Source organism: Dromiciops gliroides, chromosome 2 (genome assembly GCF_019393635.1).
Source record: "Dromiciops gliroides isolate mDroGli1 chromosome 2, mDroGli1.pri, whole genome shotgun sequence".
Classification (NCBI taxonomy): domain Eukaryota; kingdom Metazoa; phylum Chordata; class Mammalia; order Microbiotheria; family Microbiotheriidae; genus Dromiciops; species Dromiciops gliroides.
Genome location: NC_057862.1, coordinates 218266508 through 218284979, shown reverse-complemented (window position 1 = coordinate 218284979; position 18472 = coordinate 218266508). Strand labels below are relative to the sequence as shown.

The following is an 18472-nucleotide window of genomic DNA, read 5'->3' as shown; positions in this document are numbered from 1 at the left end:
TTAATTTTAGCTATGTTGAGTCTGAGATGTCTTCAAAATATCCACTTTGAGAGATTCCAAGAGGCAGTTGATGATGCTCAGAAGAAAGATGGTATATATAGATCTGAGAATAATCTGCAGAGAGATGATAATTAAACCCATGAGAGCTGATGAGATCACCAAGTGAGAGAGTATATAGAGAGAAGAGGGCCCAGAATAGAGCCTCGGAGGACACCTACTGTTAGTAGGTGTGACCTGGATGAAAATCCAGAAAAGGAGACTGAGAAGGCACAATTATACAGGTGAGAGTAGAACCAGGAGAGGAGAGATCAATGGTTGAAAAGCTAGAGGAGAAAGAATATCCAGGAGAAGGGCATGATTAACAGTTTTGGAGGGTGCAGAGAGGTAGAAAAGTATGAGGAATGAGAAAGGCCATTAAATTTATCAAATTAGAGATCAGTGGTTATGGAAGCCAGAATGCAGAGGATTTAGAATTGAGTTGGAGGAAAGGAAATATAGGCACCGATTTTAGACAACTTTCTCAAGTTCAGCTGAAAAGGGGAGGAGAGATAAAGGGTGATGGCTAGCAGGGATGGTAGGAGCAAGGAGAGGTTTTTTTTAAAGGATGACATGGGTCTGTTTGTAGACTACATTGAAGCAACCTACAGAGGAGTAGACAGAAAGAGATTGAAAATTAAAGTGGAGATAATGGAAGGAACAGTCTGCTAGAGAAGACAGGAGAGGATAAGATCAAATATTTATGTAGGAAGTGTTTGTCTTGTTAAGAAGAAGGGCTTGGGGCAGCTAGGTGGCGCAATGGATAGAGCACCGGCCCTGGAGCCAGGAGTACCTGAGTTCAAATCCGGCCTCAGACACTTAACACTTACTAGCTGTGTGACCCTGGGCAAGTCACTTAACCCCAATTGCCTCGCTTAAAAAAAAAAAGAAGAAGAAGAAGAAGAAGGGCCATTGGGGCAGCTAGGTGGCACAGTGGATAGAGCACTGGCCCTGGATTCAGGAGTTCCTGAGTTCAAATCCAGCCTCAGGTAATTGACACTGACTAGCTGTGTGACCCAGGGCAAGTCACTTAACCCCAGTTGCCTCACAAAAAAATAAACCAAAGAAGAAGGGCCATCTCTCCATGAGATACAGCGGTGAAGCAGCAGATAATGGGGAAAGACACTAATATGTGGTGAGGAGGAAGTAAAAAGAGGAAGCACTCAATGAATGGCCTCATATTTTTTCATTGAAGTATGTGGCAAGAGAATCGAGAGGAGCTGAAGGGAAAGTATAAAAGATTATGAGAGAGGGAAAAATCAAATTAATCATGACTGTGAATATAAATGGGATGAACTCACTTAAAAATGCAGGAGGATAACGATTTAAAAGAGAATCCAACAATATGTACTTTACAAGAACTAAACTTGAAACGTTCACACTAAGTTAAAATGAGGGGTTGGAGCAGAATTTATTATGCTACAGATTAACTCAAAAAACCTCTAGTGGCAATTATGATCTTAGACAAGGCAACAGTAAAAATTACATCATTAAAAAGGATAGCAGGAAAACCAGATAATATTTAAAGACCCCATAAATAATGAAAGAATATCACTACATTGAAACTTTACAAAAATGTTACTAAACTCTGTATGGTCTTTGACCCATGGATACTTCTTTAAGGCATAATATACCCCAAAGATGTCAAAGACGGGGAGAAGAGCCATATGTACAAGCATATTTATATCAGTAGAATGGATGCCCATCAATTAGTGAATGGCTGAATAAATTATGGCATATGAATAGAATGGAATATTATTGGACCATAGATATGATAAAAGGAATGGATTCACAGAAACCTGGGAAAATTTTATGAATCGATGCAGAGTAAAATGAGCAGAACCAGGAAGAACATAAAATCACGAAAATAATGTAAAGGCACTTCGAAAGACATGAGATCCCTGATCAGTATAATGATCAGTCATGACTCCAGAGCTGATGGACTCTAAGAATGAAGCACGCATTTTCAGATACAGCCTATGTGTGAATTTGTTTTGCTTGATTAAACTTATTTATTTCAAAGGAGGGCTTATTTTCAAAGGGGATGTTAGAAAGGAGGGTGTAGTGATAATGAAAAAAAGAAAAGGATTTTCTGTTTGATTCTGGAGGCAATTAGGAGCTACCGAAGTTTATTGAGTAGGGGTGTGAACATAGTAAGACCTGCACTTCAGAAAAATCACTTTGACAGCTAAGTAGAGAAAGAATTTGGGGGTGGGGAGAGTCTTGACACAGGCAGACCAACCAACAGGCTATTACAATAATCCAGGTATGAAGTTTTGAGGGCCTATACCTGGGTGGTAACAATCAGAGAAAAGATGTGAAGGGGTATGGGGATCGAATATAAGAGAAATTTCGTGAAAGTAGAAACAAAGGGACTTCTCAGATGACTGGAACCTCTCAGGTTCCTTCCAGTAATTCTGTATCTCTTTTCTAATTCTTAACTATCTTTGTACTTGACTCTTACCCCAATCAGACATCCTGTCTACTTTCAGGGTTCCATTCCCAGTTCTCTGTTTTAGTCTCTGCTTTATGGAGATAAAAAACTACAATATCATGCACTGTGTTGTGTACATTTTTGTTGTTGGTCAGTCATTTCAATTGTGTATGATTCTTTGTGTCCCTGTTTGAAGTTTTCTTGGCAAAAATATTAGAGTGTTTTGCCATTTCTTTCTCCAGTTCATTTTACAGATGAAGAACTGAAGCAAGAAAGGTTAAATGATTTGCCCAGCATCACACAGTTGAGAAGTGTCAGAGGCCAGATTTGAACTCAGAAAGATGAGTCTTCCTGACTTTAGACCTAGTACTTTATCTATGTGCCACCCAGCAGCTACCCATAATTTGGGGTTATTTATTATTCATTGTGTCTCTTTCAGACCTCCTCTATTGTTCTTGAACCATAACCCTATCCCAACCTTACTCTCTTAAGACCATACCACCTCCCACATTATAGAGGTGGAAGTCATCCAACCAGAACTCCATCAGCCTGTCCTTACCATAAAAGTTTTGTGTGTCTTAACCCCTACTTTTTTGCTCTTTGCTTTGCCAAAGCTAGTGCTTTCACCTGTGCTCTTGATCCCCTTCTTTTCCACATCTTTCAGCATTTTGCCACGTCAGTTACTTGTCTCACATACATCTATAATCTCTCCTCCTTCACTGTCTCCTCCCCCCTTTTCTCACAAATGTCTGAATTAACAGATTAAGAGAAAGAGAGTGGTGGTATTCTGGGCATGGGAATCAGCCTGAGCAAAAGCAAAGTCATGAAGGTTTCAGTGATTGATTGTGGGGAGAGCGCTGGGAAGAGTGTGGAAGAGACTGATTTGAGATGAGATTGAAAGAGTGTCAGATTTTGCTGGTTCTTTAATATCAAGCAGAGGAGGCTGAATCGTACTCCACAGGCACTACAGAACGCAATCAATATTTTTAAGAAGAGTAGTGATATGACTAGATCTACACGTGTAAGAGCTTATTCTAGCAATAGTCATTTAAATCAATAAACATTATGCCCCTGGTGTGTGCCAGGTGCTTGGCTAAGTGCTGGGGAGACAAGAGAGGGTAAAAGACAGGCTGTTTTCTTAAGGAACTCATAATCTAATGGAGAGACAACATGCAAACAGCTCTGAACCAACAAACTAGATTCAGGATAAAGTGGAAATAATCAACAGATGACAGAGGTCATTGGAATTAAGAGGAATCAGGGAAGGCTTCCTGTAGAAGATGGGATTTTAGTTCGAAATATGATGTGGCTGGAAAGATAAATGAAGGTGGAAAAGCCTGTAAAGATGCTAGTGGAGTTTTCCAGGTGCATAGTAGTGAGGTCTTTGGATGGCAGGAGGAATAGAGGAAAAGGGATGAATTTAAGAGCGTTATAGAGGTTAAACTGAGAGGACCTAGCAAGTGACTGAGAACAAGAAGGGAAGGAGAGAAAAGGCTCAAAGATAACCCCAAGGCTATGAATGTGGGCATCTGGGTAAATGATAGCACTACACACAAAAATAGTGGCATCAGGAAGAGAAAGTTTATTAGGAAATATAAGTAATTCAATTTTGGACATACTTACTGTGTTTGCTATATTTATATTAGACATCCAGGTAGTGATGTACTGAGGAGTTAAGGATTGGAGGGGGTGGAGTAGAGAAAGCATTGCCAAATAAAAGGAAAAAGAAAATTTTTAAAAGAGAATTGAGGGGGCAGCTAGGTGGCGCAGTAGATAAAGCACCAGCCCTGGATTCAGGAAGACCTGAGTTCAAATCTGACCTCCAACACTTGACACTTACTAGCTGTGTGACCCTGGGCAAGTCACTTAACCCTCATTGCTGCGCGCCCCCCCCCAAAAAAAAAGAGAATTGAAGCTTTCTTTTTAAAAAATCAAGGAAATTCAGAAGAGACATAAACAGAAGAAACATGAAAACATAAAGAAGCAGGATACCTTTGAAAGTAACATGCTGGGGGCAGTGAGGTGGCACAGTAGATAGAGCACCAGCCCTGGATTCAGGAGGACCTGAGTTCAAATGTGGCCTCAGACACTTGACACTAGATGTGTTACCCTGGACAAGTCACAACCCCAATTGCCTCACCAAAAAGAAGAAGAAGAAGAAAGCAACATGCTGAATTTATTATGTACTTTTATTTAAAAAACAAAGTGTGCTAATAGAGGTTTTAATTTTTCACATATGGATACTCCTTTGTATATGGAAATTCCTTTTTTGGTGTTAATTTGGAATAATTTTTTAATCCCATCATGTATTTATAGAAGTGTTTCTTTAAAAAACTGGCCAGTGTTAATATAAATAAACCTGAGTTGTTAGGTGTGATCTTCATTCTCAGAAAAGGTGCTACAGTTTGCTTTTATGTGATTTACTAAGATTGGCCTCTGGATGTTTATATTTGAAAAGTTTCACCTACCAAAAATCTTCTCTGTTTTAAAAAATGCAAACACTTTCTGCTAAGAAAAATAAGTATAATTCATAACATGACCATGATTTGCATTTCAGCGAATAAAGTGCTGTACACATGGACATGCTGAAGTATAAATAGCTGTCTATGCTGCTTAGTTTTTTCCAACAGAGTGAAAACTTCTCATGTTTATATACTGCTTTAGGATTTTCAATTACTTTTCTCATACCAACGTGAGGTAAATAGCACAGGTATTATTATCCCTATCTCTAGATGAAGAAACTAAGGCCCAAATAGGTTAAATGAAATCTAGTAAATGACAAATTCACAATTACAGCCCTGGTCTCCTGCCTCCTCAGTCCAGTTTCTTTTCCATTATATTCTACAATAAGAAGCACTTTCAGATTGGCAAAACACTTTACATCATCTCATTTGATCCTCACAACACTGTGAGATGGGTGCTATTATTATATCCATTTTGTGGGTGAGGAAACACAGATTGAAAAAAGTTAATGATTTGCCCAATGTCATACACCTATTTTGTTTGCAGGCCACATTCCACATTCATTTGTTTCTGAGTCCAACTGCAGCACTCTGCCCACTATTCCACTTCATTGTAATTCAGCAAATTGAAAGGCATTCTAAGAGAAAACTATGGAGTAAGAAAACCCAAAGCTATCCAACTTTGCTTTACAAATTAGAGAAGCTCTAAATTAAGCAGTGTAGATTGTCTTAAAATATACGGCTATTAATAATTTTATTTTATAGTTGAATGGAAACCTGGTTATGTTTATTTCAGACATTTTACATAATTTCTGAAAGTTAATTGTGCTGTGGTTATTAAGTTGGTCATGGCTACAGTCACTGTATGCTGTGATCTCTGAGCCCAAAAGTATGAAATCTGACACTACTTCCATATCTTCTCCCTCTATTTGTGAGGAAGTGATGGGACCAGTTTCCATGATCTTGTTTTTTTTAAATATTAAGCTTTAATCAGGCTTTTATACTCTCCTCTTTCACCCTCATTGACAGGCTTTTTAATTCTTCACTTTCTGTTATCAGGGTGGTTTCATCTGCATATTTGAGATGGTTGATATTTCTCCTGGCAACCTTTATTTTGACTTTTGAATCATCCAGCCTGGCATTTCACATGATGTACTCTGCATATAAGTTAAATAAGGGGACAATATACAGCCTTGTTGTATGCCTTTTCCAGACTTAAATAAACCAGGATCTACTGAGGGTTGTTTTTTTCAGAATACGAGAGACATGTTAGTAGGCAGTATGTAAGGAACAAGTACTTTGGGAAAGATGAAGATTACAGTGGAGGGATGATGGTGTAGAATCAGTCTGTTAGAGAAACCAAGAGAGGAAGGGATCAGAAATACTCATAGAAAGGACGGCCTTGGAGAGAAGGGCCACTTCGTTATCATAGACTGGAGTCAATAAGGGGAGAATGAAGATGACATCAGGGAATTCAGAGGTGGAGAGAAATGCACACAAGGGAAGGCTATTGTAGTTGATTCATTCAGTCTCTGCTTGAAGACCATTTCATTTCTACATAGGTCTAATTATTAGAAAGTTTTTTTCTTATATCAAATCCAAATCTACTTCTCTTCTACTTCTACCCTCTGGGGGCAAAAAGAGCAAGTCTAATCCCTTTTCCACAAGGTATCTCTTTAAAAAATTGAAAACTGCTATTTGTTTTCTAGGTTAACTATCCCTGAGTTTCATTGGAACCTTATATAGCATGTTCTCCAGTCTTTTCACTATGACAGTCACCTTTTTCAGGACACACTCTAGCTTGTCTAAAATTTTCTGAAAATGAGGCTACAAGAATTAAGGACGGTATTCCAGAAGGGGCAGTTTATAGTGTAGCTACTACTTTCTTGGTTCTAAACATCTTTTTTTTTTTTTTTTGCTGTCAGGTGATACTATTGACATACTGAGTTTGTAGTCCATGAAACCCTATATCATTTCCCTCAGGAACTGTTACTTAGTCATGTCTCCCCTAATTGATATTGGTAAAATGGGTGGTGGTGTTTTGTTTTGTTTTGTTTTGAACTCAGGCAGAGAACTTTATACTTATTCCCATTAACTTCCATTTTATTAGATTTGTCCTATAATTCCAGTCTCTCAGGACCTTTTTGGATCTGAACTGTATCATCTGTCATCTTGGTTATTATATCATCTGCAAATCTGACAAGCTTATTACCTGTTTTTTTATTTTAGTAACTGATGAAAATATTGAAGAACACAAAGTCAATGATAGACCCCTGGGACATTCCACTAGAGCCCTTCTTCTGTGACATTACCCATTGATTATATTAATAACCTCTCATTCAATCATTCAACAAGTTCTAAATATACTATTATTCTTGTCCTTACCTTTCCATCTTATACAGTAAGAATAGCAAGACACTATTAAATTCTTTGCTAAAATCAAAGCATATAATGTCTACATATATTCCTCTGACCAGTCAGCTCTGTCATCAAAAAAGGCATATCCCGTTTTTTTTTGGGGGGGGGGGGAGGAAACCATGCTGAGTCTTTGAGATGACTACTTTTTTCTAGATGTTCACTAATCATCTCCATAATAATATATTCTAGAATTTTGCTATGAATTGAAACCAAACTAACTGGTCTGATGTTCACAGTTGCAATTTTCATCCTTCAGGATTGAGACACATTCCCTCTTTCAGTCCAGTAGTATTTTATACTACACAAAGGTAGCAGAGGCAAACATGGTATAGTGGAAAGAATGCTAACTCTGGAATCAAAGGTCCTGAATTCAAATCTTAGCTCTGCTACTCACACCATGGTGACCTTGGGCAAGCCACAACCTCAGCATGCTCACCTACAAAACGAGATTTTAATTGGTTTAGATTCCAAAGTCACTTCCAACTCTAAATCTATGATCTAAATGTCTGTTGTTTGCGGTCCAGCCTAGCAAAGTTTGGAGAGACTCAACTCCAGAAATTTGGCCAACAGGTAATGAATTTTTTCAGCTATAGTGATTCATGAAAACTATTTATTAAGGCCTAGAGATACTGTTATCTATATTGGTGGATGGAATGCCCAAAATAATGAAATTGGGCCACTAGGACAAGAGGAATTGCCCCATGATTGCTGTAGCCATGTTTATAATTATATTGGACACAAGTTTTCAACACAGTATCTCACAGGTATTATGGATGATACCAAAGAAATATGGCATTTTCCTTGCCTCCAAGAAACTTACAAACCATTGTCTGCAATTCAAACAACAAATTGAAGTATCTGGACATACACTTTAACCAGTCACCCAAGAGTTGATGATGACAATATGTTTTTGTGGTGATTGTTGCATTTTCTGTTAAGTTCCTGATGTTTAGTGATGTAATACTATTTTTGTTTTTAGCTTTCAGAGGAATCACAAGACGGGGATGAAGAAACTGAGGAAGAAAATGAATTTCCATCTTTTTCAAAATCGCTACCACCTGCATCAGACAAACAATTTACAGATTTTTCTAATCTTGAAAAAACTGTCAGAAATGAAACTCGAAGGACCTATAGTACTTCAGGTGTACCAAATCCCCGAAGACAGTTATCTGGACCCTCACATAATGCCTCTAGTGGTAGTGGTAAGAATACCAAAAATCCACGGAGGTTTCAATTATTTGCTTCAAAAGCACCTAGCGGAGATCTCCTAGAGAAGCATTCTACACACTTTACTAACAAGCAGCTGCCATTCACTCCTCGCACTTTAAAAACAGAAGCAAAATCTTTCCTTTCTCAATATCGATATTATACACCAGCTAAAAGAAAAAAGAACACCCAGGATCAATTGATTGAGGCAGAAACCCAGACTGACTTAAGCAGGTATGAAACATATATATTAATAATGATTAATTAGCTTAGAATGTTACCAAATTAAGATATTATTTTTAGATCAGACCTTTTTTTTAATAGCATAAGTGTCTAAGTAGTCTTTTGGTTGGGGTAGGGATGATGGGATTAGAATTAAAAACTCTTAATAAAAGTGTTAGGCTAGGCGGCAACTAGGTGGTACAGTGGATAAAGCACCAGCCCTGGATTCAGGAGGACCTGAGTTCGAATCTTGCCTCAGACACTTGATGCTTACTAGCCATGTGACCCTGGTGGGCAAGTAATTTAACTCTCATTGCCCCGCAAAAAAAAAAAAAAAAGTTAAGCTAAATGAGAAAAAAATGTTCATAAGCTGTTGATAGTTAACTATGTCAGGTCTGTTATAAATATTAATTGTTCAGGCCATTGTTTCAGGTCTAACTAGGTGTCACAACAGAATCTTTGCATTGAAAAATTTTATGTATTTTTTTCCAAAGCATCCTCATGATGTCATCTTCATTCATTAGTTTTGAGTACAGTAAGTTGGGTTAATTAAAATAAAACAGAACTCTCCAGATAATATTTTCTTTCCTTAAATGATTAGTCATTTGATGAATACTTAAATTTCCTTCCACAAATGTCACTTATTCCAGCAAACTTTCCCAAAATAGGAAGAGAAAAAAACCCTTCAGGTTATATCGGATCATCGGTGAACTAAATTGTAACAGTAGCTTCCTAAGTGATCTTCTTGGGATTCAATAAAGCTATGTAGAAGTGCTATATAGACTTCTCTAGAAGTCACTCTGAGTGTTCTAAAGTCATATAGAATAATGAAGAGCCCTGGATCTAGAGGTAGAAGATTTGGGTTCAAATCCTAGTTCTTTCAGTTACTGGCTGAATGACTTTGGGGCAACTCAGTCATTCTCTGTACCTCTGTTTACTCATATGTAAAATATGAGGGTGAAACCACAGGACCTCAAAAGGGGGTCCCATCCAGCTCTAAATACATGAGTTTATACAATGAAGGAATCTAATTCATTCTGTATTTTCTTACAATTCTAATATCATAAAGTTGAGTGGTATCTCATTATGATACTGTTATGGAGAATAGGACTGTTACTTCACTTACAGGCTAACTACTAACTACATGATGTCATGCATTTTATCTTGTGCTTATTGTGTTTAAGAGGGTGAGATTGTTTGATAAAGGATATGTGAAGAAAATTGTTGCTGAATTCAAAATAGGAACATTAAGAGCATAGATTTAGAACTGGAAGGGACCTGACAGGCAACCGAGTCCAACACTTTCATTTTACTAATGAAGAAGACAACACCCAGGTTAAGTGACTTGCCCAGGGTTTCACAGGTAATAAATGACAAGCACAATTTAACCACAGATCATCTTTTTCCAAAGCCAGTGCTCTTTCTCCTATACCATGATGATTTTTCTTCTCCTTTTAAGCTTACGTATCATTGAGTTTTCCTTAATAAAAATAATAAGGAATTTAGAAATTTTCTTGCCCTATCTAATTAGTGGACATCTTAAGTGGTTCAAATAAATTTACATGAAGAATTCAACTCTAAATGTATAGAAATTGCATTGATATTAAATAAATGAAATATGGAATTGATGCCAGCATTGGTATGGGATGATAAAGATATCTTCCATTTGTGTAATGCTTTTAAGACTTAAAAAACATTTTCCTCCAACAATGATATTAGATAAGTCGTGCCAGTCTTGTTAATCCTATTTTATAGGTAATGAAGCAGGAGATAGGAAAAAAAAGACTCTAGGTATATCTTTTCTGGAGTTTTTGATTTCTAGTAATGATGGGTCAGTAATGAGATTTAAAATAGATAAAGTAAAAAGGCTCAAATTATAAATCTCAAATTCACCAGTTTCCTAACCTGCCATCTGCAGTGATCATCATGAGAAGTAAAATCTGACCCAAAGTCCAGACAGAGGCATGTTTAAACCTCAGTATAGATATTGTTCCCTAATAACAGGTTAACCATATTATTGAAAGTGATATATTTCATTTGAATGTATTGTCATCCATATCTTTATTCTTACATGTACTCTTTCTTTCTTTCTTTCTTTCTTTCTTTCTTTCTTTCTTTCTTTCTTTCTTTCTTTCTTTCTTTCTTTCTTTCTTTTTCTTTCTTTCTTTCTTTCTTTCTTCCTTTCTTTCTTCCTTTCTTTCTTTTGGTGAGGCAATTGGGGTTAAGTGACTTTCCCAGGGTCACACAGCTAGTAAGTGTCAAGTGTCTGAGGCTGGATTTGAACTCAAGTCCTCCTGAATCCAGGGCTGGTGATTTTTCCACTTCGTCACCTAGCTGTCCCTGTACTATTTATTTCTACACAAATTTTATCTTTATCACAATTTCTATATTTTGACACTCCTAATAAATATATCTTTTGAAATTTTACAGTTTTAAAACTCATTTTGTGTCAGCTGAGTTGAACAATATCGATTCAGAAGAAGTGATCATAAATGAGGTAAATACAAAAGATCTTTTTATTCTTATATTTTAGTTATAGACACATTGATGTGAACCTGCTAAAATGAAGACTGGAAAATGTAGAACAACCTGTAATCTTTACTTTTAGTAGAACCTTTAAGCTTGTGATTCACATACCAATGTACGTGAATCCAATCTGCAGTAATGGAGAAATCACCAAAATCACAGATCCACTCAATTACTGACCAAGCAATGCATGCCTAAATATATATGTTATGGCCAAAATACTGAAGTATCTACAAGTAGACATGCCTCTGACTAGCAAGGTGGATGAAGCACAAGTTCAGACGATCATTTATAAACTAATTTATAATTTATTATAAGCTAATTAAAGCTAATAGTTTAAAAGCTCATTTTTCTCCATTTGGGTTATAAAAGGAATCCATACTAATATTCTGTCTTCCCGTTTCAGAGTGCACATCTCTCTATGCATGACATCAGGTGAACTGTTAGAACCAGCCTGTCACCAAAATTTTGGGGGGTTTGGGAAAGTAGAATAGTCCTTTCAAGTTCAGATCTGACTCTATGCCTGTTTGGGGCCCTTTCTTAATATTATTTAAAATGTTGTCTCAGCTTTCATTAAGGTTGTACAATAAGAAAAAAACACATTTTTTTTGTCTTAACTCTTTGTATAAATTAAATGATTAATATCTATCTTAATTTGTTGGAAGACAGAATGATCTTATCAGTAACCCCTATCTATTATAAATTTCTAATTGTCTTTCTTGATATTTTGTGATTTATTTTTATGTAATTCTTTTATTATGAATCATTAAAACAGTAAAGATTTATTATTTTATTACAGTCCAAGACATCCAGTTGTAAAACATATGGAATGAAGGAAAAAATTATTCCTGCCCAGGACTTCAGGGATAACTTAGCCTGGGAGAAGGTTAAAGAAGATGTACTTCACTACCCATTATCAAGGTAAAGTTTTCAAAATAATTTCAGTTCTTCTACTTTTACCTTCTCTTATGCTTTAAGACTTACTAAAGGGGCAGCTAGGTGGCACAGTGGATAGCGCACCGGCCCTGGAGTCAGGAGTACCTGGGTTCAAATCCGGTCTCAGACACTTAACACTTACTAGCTGTGTGACCCTGGGCAAGTCACTTAACCCCAATTGCCTCACCCCCCCCCCCAAAAAAAAGACTTACTAAAGGTTGTTATCACATGTCATTATAAATTTCCTTCTCTGGAAGCACATTCTGAAACAGTAAAATTTCATTTTAATGAAAATGGCCATTTTACAAAAAGAAAATAATCAGTAAAAATTTAACTGAGCTTTATATAAATGAAATATTTTAGTACATTTTGTATAGCCTAATTCACTAATCATGGTAAAATACAGTCCAACATATATTTGTAAGCACCTAATATGAGCAGAGCACTGTTTTAAAGGCAACATTAGCTGTAGGAAATTCTCAGATAAGGAAATTCCATCTGACCCTGTAAATTAGCTTGTTCCCTTCAATTTAAAGTCACAAAGAGATACCTAAAGCCCTGAGATTAAGAGACTTGTACATAGATGACCTTTCCCCAGAGTATATTAGAGGCAAGACTTGAACCCAGGCTTGATGGCCAATTCCTTGTCCACTACACCATATTACCTCTCATTCCATTATTTTTCTAATAAAATAGAGTATTTGTCTGTAATATTTCAGAGTCAAATACCACTTTTTAGTTTTCTAAGATACCCGTCTATAAAACAAATGATCAAAACACAGTTTGTAAAAATGGTATTCTCCACATGAAGAACTCTCTGTTTGAGAAGTCATATTTTTGGTTTCAAATGTAATTCATGCTGGGACACCCAGGGCTCTCTCCCCATAGAACACGATGACATGTGTAAAGAATTCATTGTTATTTGAGGTTTTTATGACCCCATCTTTTGACTAGAATTTTACAACCCCCTGGGCATGCACTGGCCTGGGGCTCAGGTGCCATGCCTCCTCAACAGCACAGTGCTCCACCCACTGGTTGTAGCCATTGCCATGGCCCTGGCAACATTATAATGACTGGAAGCCCAGTGAGGGCAGTCATGTGACTGTCAGTCAGGGCTGCCAGCCAATTGGCTTGGGGCTGTGTATGGTCAGCCTGGGGTCTGCTGGTAAGGAGAAGGGAGGAGTTTCACCATTCTAGCTTGAGGCTGGAAAGCGACAGGACACAGCTGAGTGTTCTCAGCTGATCCCTGGGTGATGGTGTTATTCAGGTTGTATTGTTTCCCTTCCCCCATTTTTTTTCCTTTCCCTTAATTCTACTGATCTTGCTTGTGTTTTTTAAGTTTGTTCTTGTTAATAAACCCTGTTCTGTTTTTGAAGGACGCTCTTGGTCTCCTTCTTTGCCCCAATATTGCGACGAGCCACCTAGCTAACACTCCCCAATTAAAATTTGGCCCCTTGGGGCAGCTAGCTGGTGCAGTGGATGGAGCACCGGCCCTTGAGTCAGGAGTGCCTGAGTTCAAATCCGGCCTCAGACATTTGACATTTACTAGCTGTGTGACCCTGGGCAAGTCACTTAACCCCAATTGTCTCACTTAAAAAAAAAAAAATTGGCCCCTACACATGTTATTGTACTCATTCTCTCTGCTTTTAACGTTCATTATGTTTAAATTTGTCCTATATTTCTCTGTTATCCTTAGTAACAGCATCTAAATGAAAAGCAGGTCAAAGATTAAAGTCAAGGGAAGAAAATTACATGTACCTTTTATGGTTCCCTTTCAAAATACTGTGATAGATTTTTTTCCTTACAAATGCAAAGTTAGCTATTACTCTACCTACCATAATGTTCTATCATGGAATCCAGGTGATTCTGGGTTCTCAAAGGCAATCCTAATAGAGTACAAGCTACAGCAGGTCACACTAAGCTGGAAAAGCTCCAGGTATCCATCCAGTAACTGTGTATCTGTCCATACATTTTCACCAGAAGGTTGACTACCAGGTGATGATGAGAGAGTTTTCATATCAGTTAGAACAGATGCATTTGAAGTTCTGAATGGTGTGTCCGGGGCAGGGGGAGTATTTCATACCCCCTTGATTTCTCAGGTTCATGACAATCTAATATTCACAGAATTCTATATTCAGATAGTCAATAATCATTTATTAAGTACTTTTCTGATCACTTTACTGGGTGCTGGAAATAAAAAGACAAACTAAAATAGTACTTACACTCAAGAAGCTCACACTCTGATAGGTGAAACAGTATACACAAATAAGTAAATACAGAAAACATATGCTATAAATGCAAATTTATAGCATAAATACAAGGTAGTTTTGATGAGGACATTTACTACCAGATGAGGGAGGAGTGATAAGGAAAGGCTTCACATTTGAGGGGGTGCTTAATCTGAACTTTGAAGGAAGCTAGGATTTTTAGGAGTGAAAGGTGAAGAAAGGTTATTTTAGGCATGAGATATAAATATGGAGACTAGATACATTTTTCTGTGAATGGAGGGGAAGTTTTATATTCTACATCTATTTAATCCAAAATTTTAAAAGTGAAATACCATTTTGCCTATGTTTTTAGAAAGTATAGAAATTAGATAATATTGTCATAGCTCAATAATCTTAACATTTGCCAGAATGACCAGCCAGAAACTCAGAAATGGACAATGAATTGAGGCCATCTTGCTCCTCTTCTCCTTTCTACTCATTTGGTAGCCAAAGAATATTAGGAAGATTAGTTGTATCAATGCTTCATTTCTTCTGCTATTTCCCTGAAAGTTTGAGTCAAGGCACAAAACACTACAAGAAAAGACAGTATCTTTTGTAGCATCTAGTACAATAATAGGACATGTCAGTGATCACTAAATATATACTAGACTGAATGTTGATTGAATTAATACACAAGGAAATTATCAATGTAAAAAGAATTATATTTGTTTAAATATTTTTAATTTTTTGTGTCTTTAGAACATCCATTCCATGTTACCTGCAGCCTACTCCAGTGAAAAAAATCCAGTCTGAGTATGTTCCTTTTATCCTATTATTTTATAAGAGAAAAACTGTCTTTAAATGACCTAATTATAATATGAATAGTATTTTAACTATTAAGTATTACATGAAGATTAAAAATTAAGTTCATTTACAAGTGAACTTCAGTAGTCCAGCCCAGAACTCATGTTAAATGCAAGAAAAAATATCCAAAATTCTGAAATAGTTAATTATTTCCTAACTTTTTTCAAAAGATGAATTTCTGTTATTGAAGAATTTAGTAGTGGTTTCCAAGCTATGTCCATAATCCTTGATTTTATGATTTCAGTCCTTCTCTGAAAATAGCATTTTTCCTGAACTAAAGTTACACTGCTTTTGTATAATATAATAATGAGGAAGAGCCATAGATAAATATAGTGTGCTTGAAGTCATGTTAAATATAAATGAAAAATTGTGTGTTATAAGAGAAAGCTTCTGGGATGAGGGGAGGGGGAGGAGATAAAGGGAGAAGTCATGGGTTAAAAAAATTATTTCAACAAAAACCCTATTTTTTAATGTAAGTAAAGATTCCCAACAACTTTTAGAATCAGTAGCTCTTTGTAGATACTGTTTTCAATTAAGAGCTCTGCTTTTATCAGGAAAAAAAAATCAGATCTGTAGTCTCTTCCAACTCTAACTGGAATTAAGAGGGATTGGGGAAGACTTCCTGTAGGAGATGGGTTTTTAGTTGGAATTTAAAAGAAGCCAAAGAGCTCAGCAGTTGGAGCAGAGGAGGGAGAGTGTTTCTGGCATGAGGGAGGGCCAGAGACCATGTCTGGAGCCAAGAGATGGAACATCTTATTCGTGGAATAGCCAGGTAGCCAGTGTCAATGAATTGAAGAGTACATGTTGGAGAGTAAGAGGTAAGAAGACTGCAAAGGTAGCAGGGTCCTAGGTTATGAAGGGCTTTGAATTCCAAACAGAGCATTTTGTATTTGCTCCTGGAGGCAATAGGGAGCTACTACAGTTTATTGAGTGTGTATGTTGAGGGTTTGGCATGGTTGGACCTGTGCTTTAGGAAAATGGTGACTAAATGGAGGATAAGTTGAACTGGTGAGAAACTTGAAGAAGGCAGTCCCACCGTCAGACTTCTGCAATAATCCAGGAGTGATGACTGTGTCAGGAGAGAATAGGGTGTATTTGAGAGATATTGCAAAGGTGATATTTAAAATTCCAGTTTCTTCATATGTAAAATGAAGGGGTTAGACTAAATGATACCTGAGGTCTCTTCCAACTCTAACATTTTGTAAATCTACTTGTTTAGTGGTGAGTCTAATTGGTATTTTTGAGAACTCATTAAAGACCTTTACACTGAAGAGATCAAATGTTAATTTCCTAGACTATAAATCGCATCCTTGGACTCTACTTTTACAAGCAATTCCATTCCATCCTGATTCCTACAAGAGATTGCCCCTTCTGCCATCCTCACTTTCTCGCTTGTCTTCAGTGTCTCCTTATCTACTGGCTCCTTTCCTACTACCTAGAAACATGCCTGTGTATCTCCAGTCCTGAAAAAAACAAAAACCCTTTCTTGACTTTGCCATCCCCTTTGACATATTGTAGCATATCCCTTCTGCCTTTTGTGGCTAAACTCTTTGAGAAGGCTGTCTGCAATAGGTGCCTTCACTTCTCTTAATCTCTTCTCAATCCCTACAATCCAACTTCCAACTTCATCATTCCACTGAAAATCTCTCTTCATAGTCACTGATATTCTCCTGACTGTCAAATCCAATAGCTCTTTCTCAACCTTTTTTCTCCTTTTCCCTCTGCACTGTTCATTGCCCTCTTCTCCTTGACAGTCTTTTCTTTCTAGGTTTTTCAGGACACCACTCTCTCCTGCTTCTTCTCCTAACCATCACACCTCTCCTCCTCTGAATCCTTCACTGTATCTTCATTCAGGTTACACCATCTAATCTTTGGTATCCCACAGGGCTCTGTCCTGGACCCCTCTTCTGTTCCCTACTCCAACTAGTGATCTCATCAACTCCCATGGATTGAATTATCATCTCTGTGCTGATGATTCTCAGATCTCCTTGTCCCACCCTAACCTCTCTGCTAACCTCCAGTCTCGCATCTCCCAACCACCTTTTAGACATTTCAAACTAAATGTCAGGCAGACATCTTAGACTCCATATATCCAGACTGAACCTGTTATCTTTACCGTAAATCCTCCATCCTCCCAAAGTTCCCTATTACTCTCAAGAGCACCACCATCCTCCCAGTTCCCCAGACTCACAATTGAGACATCATATTTAACTCCTTACCATCATTCCCCACTATCTCTCATCCCCTCATGGCCAATCTGCTGCCAAGGCCTGTTGAGTTCACCTTGGCAGTATTTCTCAAATATATTCCCTTCTCTCCTGATACTGCCATCACTCTGCTGCAGGCCTTCATCAGCTAATAGTTGGACCATTGCAATAGCCATAGGTTGGTCTGCCTGCTTCAAGCCTCTCTCCACTCCAGTCCGTCCTCTACTCAGCCACCAAAGTCATTTCCCTACATCTCACCACGTCACCTCCCTACTTAATCAATTCCAGTGGCGCATATGGCCCCTGGTATCAAATGTATAATCATCTGTTTGGAATTCATAGTCCTTCATAACCTGGCCTGCTCCTACCTTTCCAGTTAGACCTTCTTCCCTACCATGTACTTTCAGTCTATCGACACTGGCCTTGTGACTGTTCCACAAACAAGATGCTCCATCTCTTGGCTCTGCACATTTTCTCTAATTGTCCCCCATGCCTGGAATGCTCTCCCTCCTCAACATTGCCTCTTGGCTTCAAGTCCCAACCAGAATACCACCTTCTACTGCAAGAAGCCTTTCTCAGCTCCTGTTAATTATTTCCTATTTTTACACCATATAGCTTGTTAACACACCTTTGTTTACTTGTTGCTTCCCATTAGAGTGTGAGTTCCTTGAGGGCAGCAACTGTCTTTTTACCTCTTTGTTTCTCCACCACTTAGCACAGTGCTTGGTACATAGTAGGTGCTTAATAAGTGTTTGTCATCAATCAATTTCAAACAATGAGGAAGCAAATATAAACCATAGAATCAAAAATCTGGTGTTGGAAGAAATTTTGTCCAACAAAGAAACTAAGGCTCAGGGAGGTGATTTTCTCAGTCTTCTATATAGTAAGAGTCAAGCTTTTAACAATATCCTCTTATTCCAAGTCCAGCACATTTTCCATTATTCCCAATGTTGA

General features: G+C 37.6%; 1 protein-coding gene across 5 annotated transcripts in view; it reads left to right on the top strand.

Moving 5' to 3' along the window:
* The window catches only part of SPATA7 (spermatogenesis associated 7), a 67194-nt gene that overhangs the window by 41230 nt on the left and 7492 nt on the right, over positions 1–18472 (top strand). For 4 of the 5 annotated variants that reach the window (XM_043989991.1, XM_043989989.1, XM_043989993.1 and 1 more), the window contains 4 exons: positions 8330–8790; positions 11209–11275; positions 12104–12225; positions 15207–15260. In XM_043989991.1, the coding sequence (XP_043845926.1) occupies positions 8330–8790; positions 11209–11275; positions 12104–12225; positions 15207–15260 (704 nt within the window). The remainder of the gene's footprint in view (positions 1–8329; positions 8791–11208; positions 11276–12103; positions 12226–15206; positions 15261–18472) is intronic. The other variant, XM_043989990.1, reaches the window with a different exon arrangement.